Below are 17,165 nucleotides of genomic sequence, written 5' to 3' on the forward strand. Positions count from 1 at the left end.
CCATTGGGATAGTAAAACCAAATTTGTGTATTTGCTCATACTAAAAAATTTATTGAAGAAATTAGGAATATACCGAATTTTTAAAGCTAATGGAATACTGGCTAATTTTTTTTTTTCATCAAATATTGATGGTCTATAATATTTTAAATTATTGATAATTATGTTTCTTAATATTTATAGCTTGCTTTAAACATAATTGATGCTCTATCGTTTGTAATTTTCGTTTAAAATAAAGATGATTTACCGTTTTAATTTAAATTTATATATTTTAGAATATATTGTTCTTAAAAGTCATTTAAATTAATAGTTTATAAATTTGAAATAATTTTGAGAGCATATCATAAACATGATTATTATAGTCGGACCTTTTCGAATTAGATGACAATGTTTTACTCCCAAGTGATTTGAGTTGTACCGATATTTGAGACTATCATCCTTAATTTTGCAAAGTTTGTCGTAACAATTTAAACACAAAAATTTTAAGGTAGTTTCTCATTCAAAGAAACTGAGATTTGTTTTACATATCGGTTTATCATGAGTTTTGGATTTGAAATATATATCCACTTTGAGAAGTCAGATACAAAGATGATAATCTATATGATAATCACTTTTTTCATTGTATCGAGTCTAGGTGTTTTTGTATTTTGTATTTAGTTAATTGTCTATCTTTTAGGAGTTGGTTGTTATATTATTATGTGGAGACCGATTTCGACTGCTTTCAATTTTGAACTTTAGGTCTCGTATAGTAGGAAAGATGAAAATATGAGTGCATTGATTTAGTGGCATGTAAAAGAAAAGAAAGGAAAATATTGTATTATAAGCTTTTACAATTAATTGGTATAATATGTGGAAGTTGGAGAGATTACAATCTATCTATTTCTATACGGTACAATTACAAAAAAAAAAAAAAAAATGTAGAGAATGGATGACTTTTATCGCATTATATTATTTAATTATTCTTTACATTATATGGGACCTTTATTTCTTTTATTTCAGACCAAATTAGTATTAACTTCCATAAAACTTGTTTGAACTAAAAGTGTAGTATAAAATGCACTACTCAGACACTCACATATATAAATAAATAAAACATGTAAACGAAGTAGCTATTTTTATTTATTTATTTAATGCAAGATCACATACATTATAAAGTGTCTGAGAAAAATTATAAAATTACAATAATCTTAATATGACAACTTTCTAATTTTTTTTTGTTCATGTTCAAAATATTAGTAATCTAACTATTTATATGTCATATATTGGTCAACAACGGTACGAAATTGCTAACAACTAAGAGGATATTATTATAATTTGGATAAAAGTTGCTTTGTCATTTTGGACAATTCATTCAAATGTGAATGAAATTCAAGATTTAAAATGCGAGAGAAAATCGACGAAAATCGCCGACGAAGTCGCTATCGGCGGCTTAGCGGCCGACGATTCGTGTATTTTTCGTTTTGTCGTTTGATGTTGTCGATTTTTGTCGAAATGGCACGTCTTTCGTCGATTGTCGTTTTGGGAGCTGTGGATTCGGCTGCTCTTCGGCAATTTTTTCTCTAGTTCACCGGACTGTATTTTTTTCTTTGAAGAAGACGATTGGAGAGAGAGGGAAAGAGAGGTATTGTGGGCCCACATATCAGCTTCTTTATGCTTGCCGGTCTAGAAAAATTGTCATGTCATCGTAGACCACTGCCACGTGTCGATCAATGCTTGACTTGTAAGGTCTCTCCTCCTAGTTTAATCTTACTATTATGTCATTGTACACACATATACGTTAATGTGTTGTCAATTCAAATTATATTGAATACGTTCCTTTGTAGAGTCTATAAAAAATTCTTCAACAATCGCAAGGATAAAAAATTGATACAAGTATATAAAATATTGATAAGGTAAAATATATATATATATATATATATATATATATATATATATATATATATGTGTGTGTGTGTGTGTGTGAAATTTGTATAAATATATGTATTGGGTTTAAATAAATTAACGAATTGGGGGATTTGATATTATATTGGTGTAAAATAAATTATGTACTGAAGATTATAAAAATATAATTGATATTATAAATCTCAAGCTTAAAAATTTAAAAATACGTACATATATATATAATATTATTTTCGTTCGGTTTTTCATCAGCACGTCGGTTTTCCATCGAAAACGTCATTTTATTTACCATTTTCCACTTTTTTTCCGCTCGATTTTCGTCGGTGTATCGATTTTTCATAAATCAAGAGGCTCGAAACGGCATAAAAAACAACATTTAAATCTTTGGAATAAATATATAGTTGATTGATGGATCCCACTAAATATATAAATCCATCTCTCCTTTTTTTTTCATTTCTATTATTTTTTACAAAACAATGGATATAACAAATCCATCTCCTATAATCTCATTATTATTGTTCATCTCTCCTATAATCCATCATACCTAACAAAACCTTACTCTCATGAACAATTAATCCATTTAGTTGGGACTCTTTTCATGAACAATTATTAACTCCTTTAGTTGGAGAAAATTTCTCAATCGATAAGAGTCTACAGCTTCAACTTTACAAATCATTCAAATACAAATCCTACTTCTCGAAAAAATAGGCCTTCACAATTTACACTATCATGTTTTCCTGAGTCCTTGAAGTCGTTTGTTTTGGACCGTTGGATATAAACAATTGGCATCGTTACTACAATAGTCCATCTCCTCTATAATTAATACGTGTCAAATTGTGGAACGCATGGATTTTGAGACTCTTTAACGTCTCCTAACCGTATAACTTAAAGCCAAGTAATTCACCAAAGAGAAAACCGGTTTCAACTTTGATCAAAGCTATGGCGTTGGTTCATCTTCTCCAGCCAATTAACGGTCATATTTATACAAGTCCACTTTCTTATGAAACAAGAGAGATAACTTCTAGAAGACGACCCAGCTTTAAAGTTCAGGCGTTTCCATCTAAAACCCAGGTACTACATTCATCTCACATGGGATTATTTTTCAACTGATGTCTATGTAATAATTGTGTTTATATTATTATTTCGGAAGAAAATCATGGAGGGCATTTCAGTAAATTCCGGTGAAGTTGGTGGCGCCGGTGGGTCTTACTCATACGCCGCCTTGAAGAGGCTTGACAAACTCTGGTCAACTATTTGCAACTCCAAATCAGGTTTCTTTTGATAATTGATTGCGATTATTTTTTTTCACTTAGAATTTCAAAATATTATTCATGATTTATTGTAGTTGTGGAAGAGCCACAGAGAGTGGTTTCTACTGTGCCTGGGAGCTCTGACGTGGCGGAGAAGGTTGTAGATAACTTCGATGTGATCGTCTGCGGCGGAACTCTCGGAATCTTCGTCGCCACGGCTCTGTGTTCCAAAGGCCTCAGAGTCGCCGTTGTGGAAAGAAACGCTCTTAAAGGGGTAAATTTTAAAGGAAAAAGATTTTTGAGGGCTCTGGTTTATGAACATTTGAGTTTAGGCTAATCCACGAATGAATGAATGATCAGAGAGAGCAGGAATGGAACATTTCGAAGAAAGAGCTCATGGAGATCGTGAAGCTCGGAATTTTGACCGAAGATGAGATCGATCAAGTCACTGCGGCGGAATTTAACCCCGTAAGCTATATATTCGACTTCGTTTTGCTGACTAAATAGACATTTCACTTTAATTTTTGGTTGACTTTTGTGTGTATGCCACAGAACAGATGTGGATTCGAAGGAAAAGGTGAGATATGGGTTCGAGACATCCTCAATCTCGGCATCTCGTGAGTATTGTTTGTTTATCTATTCCTTCTAGTTGTGTAGCCCAAAATCATGTTTTTAATTCAGGTTCTTATTATCATATGTGGTTGGTGTTACAGACCAGCAATTCTGATAGAGATTGTGAAAAGCCGTTTCGTTTCTCTCGGCGGAGTCATCTTCGAGGAATGCAGTTTCTCCACCATTCGAGTCTATGACGATGCGGTTGTGAGTATCCAAACACTTGCTTGGAATGCTTTACCTGAATTGAGTGCTCAATCTAGGAACACAATCAATATAATCACTTAAATGTTAAGTTAGAAGAGAAATATATAACTTCTTAAGATCAGCCTAGTTAAGCAAGAGCAAGATTCCTTTGATTGAATCAGAAAATGGGATATTCTAAGGATTATACTATTCTCAACGAAAACATATTTGCAGGTTATCTTTTTTTTCCTCTCTGTAATTTCTTTTTATGTTACAGAATGAAGCATATGTAACAATGAATATCAAGAACTCATATGACAAATAATCAGAAAAATAAACGGGTGGTTAATAAACTTCTCGAAAGTAGGTAACGCTACTTTCTGATGGAAATGCTCTGTCGTCTCGCCTCATCATCGACGCGATGGGAAACTTTTCGCCTATCGTAAAACAGGTAAACAATATTTCTTAATCATTTCTTGCACTATACAAACAAATGAGAAGCCTGTTTTTTAAGTAATTTGCAGATCAGAGGTGGAAGAAAACCGGACGGTGCTTGCGTAGTTGTTGGGTGTTGCGCTTCCGGTTTCACTGCTAATTCCACAAGCGATGTCATATATAGTAGTTCATCCGTGAGAAAGATCGGGAACTCTCAAATCCAATGCTTTTGGGAGGTAATATAAAGAATGTTGCCATGTGGACTTTTCAAAACTTGTTCTACAAATACCGACCAAATTCTTTTAAATCCCACTACATAAATTTGTTTACACGGTTGGTTTTTTTGAAAGTTTTTGAACGTCGGTATTCTTGGAATGAGCACTGAAAAACTGTATCTGCAGGATTTTCTTATATATATTTAAAAAAATGAAAGTTAATTTATTCTGTTTATATGAAGGCCTTTCCGGCTGGTTCAGGTCCTATGGATCGCACCACTTATATGTTCACTTACGTTGATCCACAACCCGGCTCGCCGGCTTTGGAAGAATTGCTAGAAGATTTCTGGGAACTAATGCCAGATTATCAGGTCAGATTTTTTTTGCGTGTGTGTAGATATATGTATATCTTCACAGACTCGTACACTCATTTCATAAAAATTGTGATCATCAAAACTCATCGGTTTTTATTTATTTTAGGGAGTCTCTCTCGACAGTCTCGAGATTCGTCGAATTGTGTACGGAATTTTCCCTACATATCGAGACAGGTAACACGCCACTGTCAATATATTTATGTATATATAATATCTTCGACATGGTTTCGGTTTCTTGATGAGGAATGTTCGCTCTGCAGCCCTCTGCCGGCAGCTTTTAACCGTGTTTTACAGGTGATTTTCGATTTTTTTTTTCTTTCGTTTAACAAAAATAATAACATAATCATCATCGGATATTCTTTGCAGTTTGGCGATGCTAGCGGTATCCAGTCACCTGTCTCGTTCGGCGGTTTTGGGAGCTTGACAAGGCACCTCGACAGACTGTCAAGTGGTATATAATTAATTATATCTGCCAAATCTAATTCAAGATCAAATAATTTTCGAGGAAAAAAAGAAGAAAGAAACTTGAGCCTTATTTTTCCTCAAATTTAAAGGGATATACGAGGCAATTAGCGGCGACTTTCTCGACTCTTACAACTTGTCCCTGCTAAACCCATACATGGTAGATCAATTTCTGTTATCACTTGATCTTAATCAGTATTTAAACCATATATTTTGCAATATCTAATTGAGGTTGAAGTTCTGATTGTTGCAGCCAAACTTAAGCACCTCGTGGCTGTTCCAAAGAGCAATGTCGGCAAAACAACAGCCTAATAATATTCCACCGGATTTTATTACCGACCTTCTTAACACCAATTTTCAGTGTATGCAAGTAAGCCAAATTTTATTTTATTTATTTAGTATTGAAATTTGTATTTTGTTCTTCTTGATCTTTGACTCTTCTTATTTCATCAGAGGCTAGGTGATCCAGTGCTGAGACCATTCCTTCAGGTTTACTATTCTCTCTAGTAATATCTATTTACTGTACATTCTCTATTCCCGATCAATGGAATATGCCAAAATGGATTAGTTTAATTTAAGCTTGAATGTTGGGTAATATGGCAGGATGTTATTCAGTTTGGGCCTCTCACAAAGACTCTAGGCCTTGTCATGATAACCAAACCTCAAATTCTTCCTTCAATATTTGCACAGGTAAATATTTCAGGACTAGATTGAAGGATCTTGTAGTTAAATAGTTAACGTTTGTCTCAAATTAGTGAAAGAGCCCAAATTTGCGCAAATATCAGGTGTCAATAAAAATTTTGACACTCAATAGTTTTTTTTTTTTTTTTTTGAATTCTTACCTCTGTAAGTTGCACTGTATACAGTATGTCAAAAAATTCATTAATAGTGTCAAGCTTTGGCTATTGACTACACATGAAAACTTTGGCTATTTTGCTAAAAGCTTAAATTTTTTGATGTTCTGCTAATTAGAGAATTTCGAATGGAAGTTTAATATAATATTTTCAAAAATTAAAGACTAAATATGAAAACTATTGGATTTTCACTGTTTAGAACCAAAAATTAAAGAAAGTACGTGGTTGGTTCAGTTACATTCTTGGTTTTGAGCTTTCAGGTTGGTTTGCCGGTACTTCTGGACTGGTTTGGACATTTTTCCATGCTCGGTTTCTACACAATTTTGTCGACTTTCGCAGAGCCTCTAATAAGGTAATTATTAATATTATTATTATAAGTAGTAATTTTTGCTGAGCTTTCATAAGTCCTGGCTAAAACAAGCTTAATGAATCTCATATTTTTATCGTAACTGTCAAGGCCGTCGTTAAGTAAACTTACACCGGAGTCGAGATATCAGTGGAAGCGACGACTCGAAGCTTGGAAATACGGAGCTGGTTTTGACTATGAGCTATGAACAGAGAAAAGTTCAAGACAGAGATAATTGATGACAAATTTATTCTTTGATCACTTTCAAATCTTGTTGAAAATAAGAGGTCCATCAAGGTGTATTTCTCAAAAGTGTTCATTTTTATAATATATTTATTTTCTTCAGTCAATTATGCATTGGTAATCATCATATTGAAGACTCTGTTTAAAGTGCCAGCAACAAGGTTAAATCCTCTAAATAATCACTAAAACTCAAACAGTAAAAGAAATTATTTACGAAACAAATCACCAAATAATCATAGCAAATCACCAGCCAATCATAACGTACTATTGTTGGATCATCTCACAAACAAAACAAGAGACTTTGAGACTATATATATACAGTAACCTATCACATAACAATACATATCACTAGTATTTTAGAGACATCCTAAAGAAATTAATCTCTGAACTTTATTTTTTTCATGAACCAAAATGTTAAAGCATTATAAGACGATCGATTACCTTCATCACAGAGCTTTTAGTTTTTACACGCAAGAAGATGATGAGCAAATATTAACTGGACGACTTTGCAGTCCACATTTTAGAAAGTTCCTTTACGATACGCTTTTCTTTAACGTCTTCGTTTTTCTCAAAATGCCATTTCTTTGACATATTTTCAGCCTGTAGAAAAAAAAAAAATTAGTCAATAGAGAAAAAAAGAAAAGTAGCATTATATCAGTCTCATTCAAAAATTTAATTGTAAAGCTATTCTTACATAGTCTTTTATAGGACTGAGCTGCTTCCTAACCATCTCACGTCTTGGCTCAACAATGTCTCTCACTTTTGCTCGTATATCGCTTCCCTGTTAATATTAACGCGTTATTGGTAAATAATAAATAAATATGGCGTGCAAGAATTTAGTTGACCAAAGACATTTGAACTAGTAAACAAAATTCGCCAAAGAAAATTTATTGAAACTAGCAACTTTAATCATAGTAAGATCTATACTTGCACAAATAAAAAGAACGTAGAAGAAAAAAAAGAAAAGTATGTGCGACCAATCTTTCTTACAATATTCTCCCACCTGCTTTTTGTAAGCCTTTAATTTAAGCACTATTCGAGAGAAAGTTTGGTTTTCATTTTTTTTTATCATTTCAGAAACTAGGATGCATAATTTGAATTCACAATTCCGTACTTCTTATAGTTCTTCTCAAAGCATTATTCTTTCCACTTCGAATTTATAATTATCGCGATTATTTTAAAATGCGAAGAAATTTTGTTAGCCGAGCTATGTATTCACAGAGTACGCATAATTCAAATTCAACTTATTTGACAATAAGGTAATCGTACTTGATCAGTTTATTGATAAATGGATAGACATTTTATATTAGAAGATATATTGACTCACAGTTTCCAAGTCCAGCTTCGAAGCTGCCATTCCTAATATCAAAGCGCCCCCGCCAAAAACTAGCGCTGTTGCAGCAGCGAAAGCCTTTCCAACTATATTTGTCGAGAAATGGAAAAAAAAATGTTATAAGTTGGCCGAAAATGAACCCGAGTGTTGAAAACAAGCCGTGTATATCATATATATATATATATATGTATATATACATATAAAGGTTCATGGGGTTAATTACTTTGGGTAAAGCCTTGAGCCATAGCCTTGAGCTTCTCGGGATCAGCAACCAGCGGGTCTCTCTGTCGCCGCAAATCATTGGCCGTTGATGCCATCACCGACCCCTCTTCTCCCGGAAGCTGCCACCTGTCACACAACATTTCATTCTAGTTTACTTTTCCCGGCCGATATACTCGCCGGAGGAGATAATTCATCTAAGTCCCGGCCGTTGAGCTTTGGAGCCTAATTTATTGCCCACGCTATGCATAGACTTCAAGCAAGTCAACCTAGCTTGGGGATTTAGTAAGGAATGTTTTGAGAAATCTCACCGTAGAGACTAAACCTGGGCAATCGGAGCAGAATGGACGTTCCAAACATTACCAGAACTGTTCCAGTCTGTTTTCTTTCTTTTTTTTTTTTTTTGGAATCTTTGGCGAATTTCAGGATTACGAATCATACAAAATAGCCATTTGAAACTAATTGATTAGTAAAATAGCCAAAGTTTCAAATTTTCAGCGAAGTAGCCAAAATTACGTTGCTATAAGCAAGATTAAATTTTTTGACACATTCAAAAAAATTAATACTAAGAACCAAAAAGTTTTTGAAACCGGACATGGCTATTTCACTAATTTTAGACAAACCTTGGCTATTTACCTAAATCTTTATTTATTCCGGAGTGGAAGTGCCGTGTTCTTTCGGGGGTAGTTTGGAAAATTTGACGCATGTTCTTGTTCGGCCTAGTTTCTTTAAATCTTTGTAGAGATGATTGTACTCAAACTCTACATTCCCATTAATATAGTGAAATCTATATTGATGAAGCTGAAGAGAGCTTCAACCAGTATAAATCCGTATGTGTGTTATTTTGTTCTTTGCTTTAACAAATCGTTTCTGTTTAGGTCGATTAAGAGCTCTAATGACATATCACATTACAATTATCTCTAATAAACAGATATGATTCTAAATTTCAATCTTTAGTTCAAATCCGCCACGGCTACGAAACTACGGAAGAAATTTAATCGATCGATCAAGAGAGAGAGAGAGCGAGAGAGACCTTTTGGGGCCAAAAGTGACCTGTGGGAGAGAGACGTAACCGGAGAGCGGATTCATCGCCTGAGAATTGACGGAGAAGCCATTGTCCTCCGATCGGAGAGACCATTTGGAAGGGGAGTAACTCGAATTATTCGGCGGCGGAGACTGTGAGTGGTCGCGGAAGAGCTTCGAGGGAAGGGAGTGACGCAGAATCTCGGGAAGCACGTCCGGTCCCGGCGGAGGAGACGGCGGCGATTGGGGCTTCGTCTGGGCGGAGACGGCCAATCGCGTGACCGCCTTTTTGGATTCCTCGAAAAAGTAGGCTGCTTCCTTCCCGGCTAACCTTCCCGCCAGAAAGCTCATTTTCGTTTTAATTTTCCGATGATTGGAATGCGAAAGGGTAATTGGGATTTGGGAATGGAATGGTTATTGTTGATTTAATTGATTACCTGCGATTCCTACGGCTACGTGGACGTTTTTATAAGCGCGATCGGATTGTTACCGCAATTAGTCACCATGGTAACTGAAGTATGAAACGCCGTTAAAAATATATTAATTTGAATAGGGCAAATAGCATAGGTAACCTATTTTGTGATTTGTAGGGTTGTATAGGTAAATAGCTACTTTAAATTAAAAGATGGATTGTAAAATATTTAAATTTGATTAAAATTAATGAAACAATCCAAATATGTAAAGTCTTTACTTGTATAAATAGTCAAAATAATTAATGACAGTGTCAATATTTTTGTTGACAATGTAATTTTAGTTATTTTATTAAAAATTTAAAATTTTGACTATAATGAGTGAAGAAACGATGAACTTTGGTGATTGGAGAATCGCTCCCTCGCTTCCACGTCGCGATTATCATTCTCTAAATCACGAAGAAAGTGAGACTGATAAGATCATACTGATTCAGTCACGTCGTTCGCCGTTCTGATGTCTTTCATCGCCACCGAAGAGCCCTCGCGAGGTGGTCGACGAAGAAGACGTCATTTCTGATGCCCTCACCGGTAACTGGAGAATCTCAAATTTCATATTTAGATTGTTGATTGTGATGATAAATAGGAATTTTATATATTATATATACGATCATCACGACTTCAGATAGATCATCTCTAAAAAAAATCATGTTAACAATAGCTTCACAAACCATTCAACCATTTGAACCACTTTTACTTCAAAAGATAAAAGCGTGTGTGATTTTCAATACATCCCAATAACTATAACTTCAATGTTCATACTCAAAACCATAGATCTCATAGGCCATGACAGCTAAAAATTCAACGAAAAGTTCCATCGACCCAACATAAACGTGCGAGTTCGCGGAGGCGACCTCCACCACAGCGTACTTCTCACGAGCGAGTCCATGTCCAAGAGATTGTCTGGTGATACAAATGTCCCCGCTCCCAAAACTCTCGGACTTCTTAAATCTCTTATACGCCATGGTAATTAACACGCTAAATATCATGGTATGAGAAATATATAATAAATTATTGTCCATATTTGCAGGTTGAAGAATCATCTTCATATTATAGCTTTTCGGATCGCGGTTGTTTTAAAAATATTCATTAATAACTATGAGTATTTTGAATGAGCCACATAAGTTCTTAAATGCTTCTCTTTGTTTCTTATGTCAAAAGTAGGAAGAAAAAAAATATACGAACACTGTTTATACTTAGTGTTAGATTAATTTCAACTTAAATTTGTATTATATTATACTTGAAATTACTTAACGTGATGTTAGATGGTTAATCAACTATGTTGTTGAAACTACTTGTTGAACAACTAATTGATTTTAGCAGGATTAATTAAATCAACAATCAATCAAACAATAAACTAAAAGCAGTAAAGGACAAACAAAATTGGTAACCATGTTCGGTGATAAAGCACATACTCATGGGGACTGATACATCCGGGTGAAAAAAAAAACAATCCACTATATGAATTGTCAAACGAACATGAATATTGAGTTTGATGACTCACTCACAAACACCTTCGTTTTTGACTTCTCCTATGGATGTAAATTCGAGCTCCTCTTGTTCGGTAGCAACCCAAGTCCCACATCGGAAGAGTAGGCAAAAATTATCTTGGATATAAGAGTCCCACCAACTCCATTAGTATGAGGTCTTTTGGGAAGGAACCCAAAAATAAAACCGTGAGGGCTTGGACCCAAAACGGACAACATTATACTGATGTGGAGTCATGATGAGGTGGTAACACAACACGGTTGTGGAACGGAGGCCCTACAAATGGTGTCAGAGCCAAAGGTTTAGGAGCACTGGGAGTTTGAGCTGTGTTTTCGATGTGGAATGAGAAGCCCTCAATGTAATGACTTCGCGATGAGAGTGCCTTGTGTCGAAAGTCTTTATGACAATGACGATAGTCAGGCAGCGTGTCCTGTTGCCGACAAACAACGGTACAAGATGATTTCGCTGGAGGGGAGGCCACGTGTATGTGGTTTTTGGTTTGAGAAGAGGTGTGATTCTTGGTTTGATGGGGGGATTGTTGGAGTAGCAACCCAAGTCCTAAATCGGAAAAGTAAGCAAATGAGCGAGAAGGGGATGAAGATACTAGTGAAAGACGACATGATCCCGAAGTTGAAGATGGTGAAACATCACACATGCGAGAACTGCATTCTCGGGAAGCAAAAACGAGTTAGCTTCACGAATGCGAGCAGAGAGTTGAAGGCGGAGAAGCTCGAGCTGGTACATACCGATGTATGGGGACCAACTCATGTCCCTTCACTCGGGGATCTTGCTACTACGTGACGTTCATCGGCGACTCCACATGGAAGGTATGGGTTTATTTCCTGAAGAATAAATCTGATGCGTTCGCTACCTTCAAGAAGTGGAAGGCGATGGTAGAGCTGAAGACGAGCTCGAAGGTGAAGTGCTTGAAGTCAGACAACGGAGGATAGTACGTCGACTCTGAATTCAAGTAGTACTGTGCTGCAAACGAGATCAAAATGATGAGGACGATCCCGGGGACCCCTAAACAGAACGGAGTAGCAGAGATAATGAACCGAACGTTTAATGAGCGACTTCGGAGTATGCGGATTCACTATGGGTTGCCCGAGACGTTTTGGGCACGTGCGATCAACATGGCACCCTTCTAGATAAACTGAGGACCAAGCGTTCCCTTGAGTTTCAGAATTCCAGAAGAGGCATGGAATGAGAAGCAGGCAAACTTTTCTTATCTAAGAGTTGGTTTTTTATCGTACGTTCATATTGATGACTCTGTTTGGAGTAAGCAGGTAAACTTTTCTTATCTAAGAGTTGGCTGTTTATGGGTTGTCGATGCGAGGAAGATTTGAAAAATTAGTCGAACTAAGCCACCTGAAACATTGAAATTGTAATCTAGCCGACGTTTTGTCCAAATTTTCACTCTAGCAAAAAATGATGACGTGTCTTAATTATGTAAGATGTTAATTATTATAATATCCTCTACTAGAATTTGCTTACAAAACTTGGCCCACGTTTGATCAACCAAAATTTTCGAAGTTAATAGACGCGTATATATTTAGAATTTTTAAAAACATTCTATATTTGGCAAAGTTTGTTATTGAACGTTATTTCTTTCTACTTTTTTGTTAATCTCTGCTGCTTTGTTAATTTCTGTTAGTTATGGTAAATTTACATATGTGCAGGTACGGCCGATCAATGCCCACCAGTTTGAAGTTGTCGATGGTGTTATCAATTGATTTTTCTTTCCTTTCCTTTAATATGCATTTAATACGGTGTTATTCACAAGCCAATCAAATTTGCAATACGCATTTATTTAGTTGACTTCTACAATCAATTAATATTTCTTTCATTTCTTATTACATTAACGAATATCCTTTTATGTATTCAAATTAACCAAATTTCAATCACGTGTAGATTAGAATTCCCTCAAACGTTGACTACTATTTTCTTCAATTAAATTTGATCACAATGGTATATTAGGTAATTCATAGCTGTAAATTTCAGTATATCAAGTTTTCTTGGATTAATTTCAGTTAATTTCTGTTTATTTTACGCACGATAAACTTTGGCTGGCTGAAACGTTGGCTAGTATTTGGTTTCTATGTTTTATGTTACATAAGGGTATTTTCGATATTTTCTAACCGTTTATTTATGTAAATGGCTAGATTACAAAATTCACCAAACGTTGGCTACATCCTTAAAACTATGTTTGAAATTGGCTACGTTGCTAGATTACCCAAGATTGTTTAGAGTAGTAACATTGTATTCAACGAGCAGACGATATTACAATGACGAGCTGAAAGGGGAGCTCGGCGAGAAAGCTCAACGATCGACTTGAGAGACTTCTCGACGAATGAGCTGGAAGAAGACACTTTGACGACCGAGGAGAGATCAGCGCGAGTTGATGACAGTCACAAGATTGAAGTAGAAGAAGCTGATGAAGACATCGAACTCGAGGTGAATCAGTGGATTTCGGTGATCGAAGAAAGCACTGCACAACAAGTGGGTGTACCAGATAAAGGAGGAGAGCAACAGAAGCCAACGGTTCAATGAAAGTCTGGTTTTGAAAATGGTTCCAGCAGAAGGAGGGAATTGATTTCACGGAAATCTTATCTCCCGTCATCAAGCTTGTAACGATCAGAACCGTACTCGAGCTGGTAGCCAAGGAGAATCTGCATCTCCAGTAGATGGATGTGAAGACAACATTTTTTCATGTGATCTCGACAAAGAGATCTACATGAGGTAGCCCAAAATCTTTGAAGAGAAGGGTAAAGTTGAGCTCATGTTCAAGCTCCAAAAGAGTCTCTACGGGCTAAAGCCAGCCCCAAGGCTGTGGTACGAGAAGTTTGGCAGATGTAAGGCCGACCATTGCTGCTGCTTCAAGAGACTTGAAGACTTCTATGTGTTTCTTCTTCTCTACATTGATTATATGCCGATTGTAGGTGCTAACCTACACGAGATCGACAAGCTGAAGAAGAGACTGTCTGTAGAGTTTACGATGAAGGATTTGGGAGCCGCGAAGCAGATTCTCGGGATGAGGATCGAAGGGACCAGAGAGGACCTTGAGCTCTCGCATGAGGAGTAAATGAAGAAGGTAATCCAGCGCTCTTCAATATGGAGGAGGCGAGGTCGGTCAACACGTCGATGGTCAGCCACTTAAATTGTCCAAGGAGCAGTCGCTAGTGACGGAGGACGAGCTGGCGTATATGGATAAGATCTCCTATGCTTCGGCCGTCGGAAGCTTGATGTACACAATGGGTGTACGAGGCCGGACATTGCTCTTGCAATGAGAGTTGTGAGAAAATTTATGAGTAACCCGAGGAGAGAGCACTGGGTGGATGTGAAAGTGGATCCTCTGATCTCTGAGAGGTAGCTCAAGCTCGGCGTTAATATTCAGGAAGTCCGAGCTAGGACTCCAAGGATACGTCGATGCTAACAATGGATACGACGTCGACAACATGAAAGGTACGTCTGAATACATCTACACGTTTGGAGGGACGATTTTCTGATGGGTGTCGAGGTTACACAAGATTGTTGCTTTTGTCGAGCTGTGAGGCAGAGTACGTGGCCATCACCGAGGCTACGAAGGAGATGATATGGCTGCATATGTTTCTGCGCGAGCTGGATCAAGACTATGACAGAAGTGTGTTGTACAATGACAGCAAGATTGCCATTCAGTTGGCAAAAACCCGGTGTATCATGCTCGAACGAAGCATATACAACTGTGATACCACTTCATCATATCATAATTGGATGATGGAGTACTGGTGCTTGAGAAGATCATAGGAATTCATAATCCAGCGGACATGTTTACAAAGTCACTGCCATATAAAAAACTGAGATTGTGCTCGAACTAAGTTGGACTCCTCACTTGATGAGTTAAGTCGTCGCTGCATATGGAGACGTGATGTGATTAGTCTACAAGTAGGATATTGTTGGTATGTGGAGCCTAATCAGTAGTTGAGTTGACGAGCTGAAGACCAGCGCCGAGCTCATGAGTGGAATGCTGAAGACTGAGGTCGATTATCGAGTTAGGATCGATCGTCGAGCTGACCACGTCAAGCTGGAGACCAGACGACAGTGCGTATGTCGTTTTGGTCAGGAATTAGGTTAAGGGTATTTAGGGTATTTCAGGCCTGTCAGTTGCCCTAGTTGTTTCTCTATAAATAAGTTGTAGTTGTCACTCTCATACGGATGAAAAAGTGAGAGTGAAAATTGGGTACAGAGAGAGAGATAGAGAGGACGAGTTTCGTAAACACTATCAGATTGGATTATAGGGATTTTGTAGCGGTAAAGTGGACGTAGATCTCACGTTGAGATTGAACCATTATAAATCCTTGTTTCTTATTCTTCGTATTTGTTTATTTCTTTTTCTGATTGCGAGATGAGTTTCAGCATTGAAATCCCAACAACTAGTATCAGAGCCAAAAGTTCAGGAATGAGTTTGTGCTGCTGCGTGTGTGATGTGGTAGGAGAAGCCCTCAAAGTGATGATCTCACGATGGGAGTGCCTTGTGTCGAAAGTCTCCCTGAAAATGTCGATGGTCAGGGGCGGCGTGTCCTGTTGGTGCCAAACGGCGGTACAAGATGATTTCCCTGGAGGGGAGACCACGTGTATGTGGTTCTTGGTTTGAGAGGAGGATTGTTGTGGTAGCAACCCAGGTCCCACATAGGAAGAATAGGCAAAAATTGCCTTGGATATAAGAGTTCCACTAACTCTATTAGTATGAGACCTTTTGGGAAAAAAAGCCAAAAACAAAATCGTGCGGTCTTGAGTCCGAAGCGGACAATATGATACTAATGTGGAGTCATGGTGAGTCCCAACACGTGGAGGAACGGAGGCCCTACGCCCCTCAGATTAGAGACTCATTCTTTGTTTCACTCAATCCTCTCTCGAAGATTAACAAGCATGTCAATGCAAAACAAAACACACTCTCACACACTCAATATGACGATACACAAGTTGCAATTATTTTTGAGCTCGTTGTCGATGATGATCTCCAAAATAGAGAGACGAGCATAAAAATATGGTTGAGTAAATTAACCAAGCAGAAAAGTGAATTGATCGAAGCAAATTCTAGGTGGGTTTTATATGATATAATTCCTAATCTCTCGCAAAATCTTAATAAGTTGGATTCATCAAGAAATCTGATCTTATTTGTCTATGAAAATCGGAAGTATACAAAATATTTAGTTTTTTCGCGCTGGAGAAAAAAGACTTAAGCATCGAATTTTGAACTCGCTTGAACAACATCTTGAAGCTTTGATTTGAACATCTATTATAATTTCTTTTGTCAAACTTATAACTAAAATTATGTCACTGATATTTTCAAAAAAAAAAAAAATTATGTCACTGATGATCCAACATTACTTATATCCATGAGTGTTTACTTTTATTCCGATAGAAGCTCCGTGGAATAAAAAAAAATCACGTATTGTTGAAGCTTCTAAAAGATTACCAGGCACATAACTGGTGTTAAATTGTAAAAGCATAACCTATGAATTACTTGAAGAACAAAATGGAACAAGCCAAGTCAAATGCATGACGAAAACAAAAGTTTTAAATAATGCTTAGTTTAGCATTAATAAATAATAATGATAATTATATATGTATAGTTTTCTTGTCCATCAAGCAGTTATATGTATTCATTACTTGGAAGATACGATTTTATCTTTCTCATATAGATAAGAAAAATAATGCATACGTATGGTATGGTACGTACGTAACATTATTATTTTAATCATAGGGGTAGTTTCAACTTTGAA

General features: G+C 36.6%; 2 protein-coding genes across 5 annotated transcripts; one reads left to right on the top strand and one right to left on the bottom strand.

Moving 5' to 3' along the window:
• Positions 1-2,669: 2,669 nt before the first annotated feature.
• Positions 2,670-6,980, top strand: LOC149407557 (Lycopene beta/epsilon cyclase protein). 4 transcript variants are annotated; one of them, XM_089614383.1, is made up of 18 exons: positions 2,670-2,967; positions 3,047-3,167; positions 3,242-3,420; positions 3,507-3,614; positions 3,699-3,763; positions 3,860-3,965; positions 4,312-4,395; positions 4,469-4,615; positions 4,837-4,965; positions 5,075-5,142; positions 5,229-5,262; positions 5,335-5,419; positions 5,523-5,590; positions 5,684-5,800; positions 5,884-5,919; positions 6,034-6,120; positions 6,545-6,636; positions 6,742-6,980. In XM_089614383.1, the coding sequence occupies exons 1-18, from the start codon at positions 2,836-2,838 to the stop codon at positions 6,836-6,838; spliced, it is 1,755 nt and encodes a 584-aa protein (XP_089470509.1). In that variant the 5' UTR covers positions 2,670-2,835; the 3' UTR covers positions 6,839-6,980. The 4 variants fall into 4 exon arrangements, 3 of the variants coding, with proteins under 3 accessions (XP_089470509.1, XP_089470513.1, XP_089470519.1); XM_089614387.1 differs by having other exon boundaries at positions 3,516-3,614; XR_016296968.1 differs by lacking the exon at positions 6,742-6,980 and having other exon boundaries at positions 5,891-5,919; positions 6,545-6,588.
• An 85-nt stretch (positions 6,981-7,065) lies between these two features.
• Positions 7,066-9,883, bottom strand: LOC149407558 (coiled-coil protein). The gene is made up of 5 exons (XM_089614400.1): positions 9,459-9,883; positions 8,430-8,554; positions 8,201-8,292; positions 7,568-7,654; positions 7,066-7,473 (listed from the first exon to the last, which is right to left on the bottom strand). Exons 1-5 carry the CDS (start codon positions 9,797-9,799, stop codon positions 7,366-7,368), a joined length of 753 nt encoding a protein of 250 aa, XP_089470526.1. The 5' UTR covers positions 9,800-9,883; the 3' UTR covers positions 7,066-7,365.
• Between the last annotated feature and the right edge of the window lie 7,282 nt (positions 9,884-17,165).

The sequence above is a fragment of the Urtica dioica genome, chromosome 1, assembly GCF_054948205.1.
Source record: "Urtica dioica subsp. dioica isolate 48M chromosome 1, U.dioica_male_clone48M_v1_H2, whole genome shotgun sequence".
Lineage (NCBI taxonomy): Eukaryota > Viridiplantae > Streptophyta > Magnoliopsida > Rosales > Urticaceae > Urtica > Urtica dioica.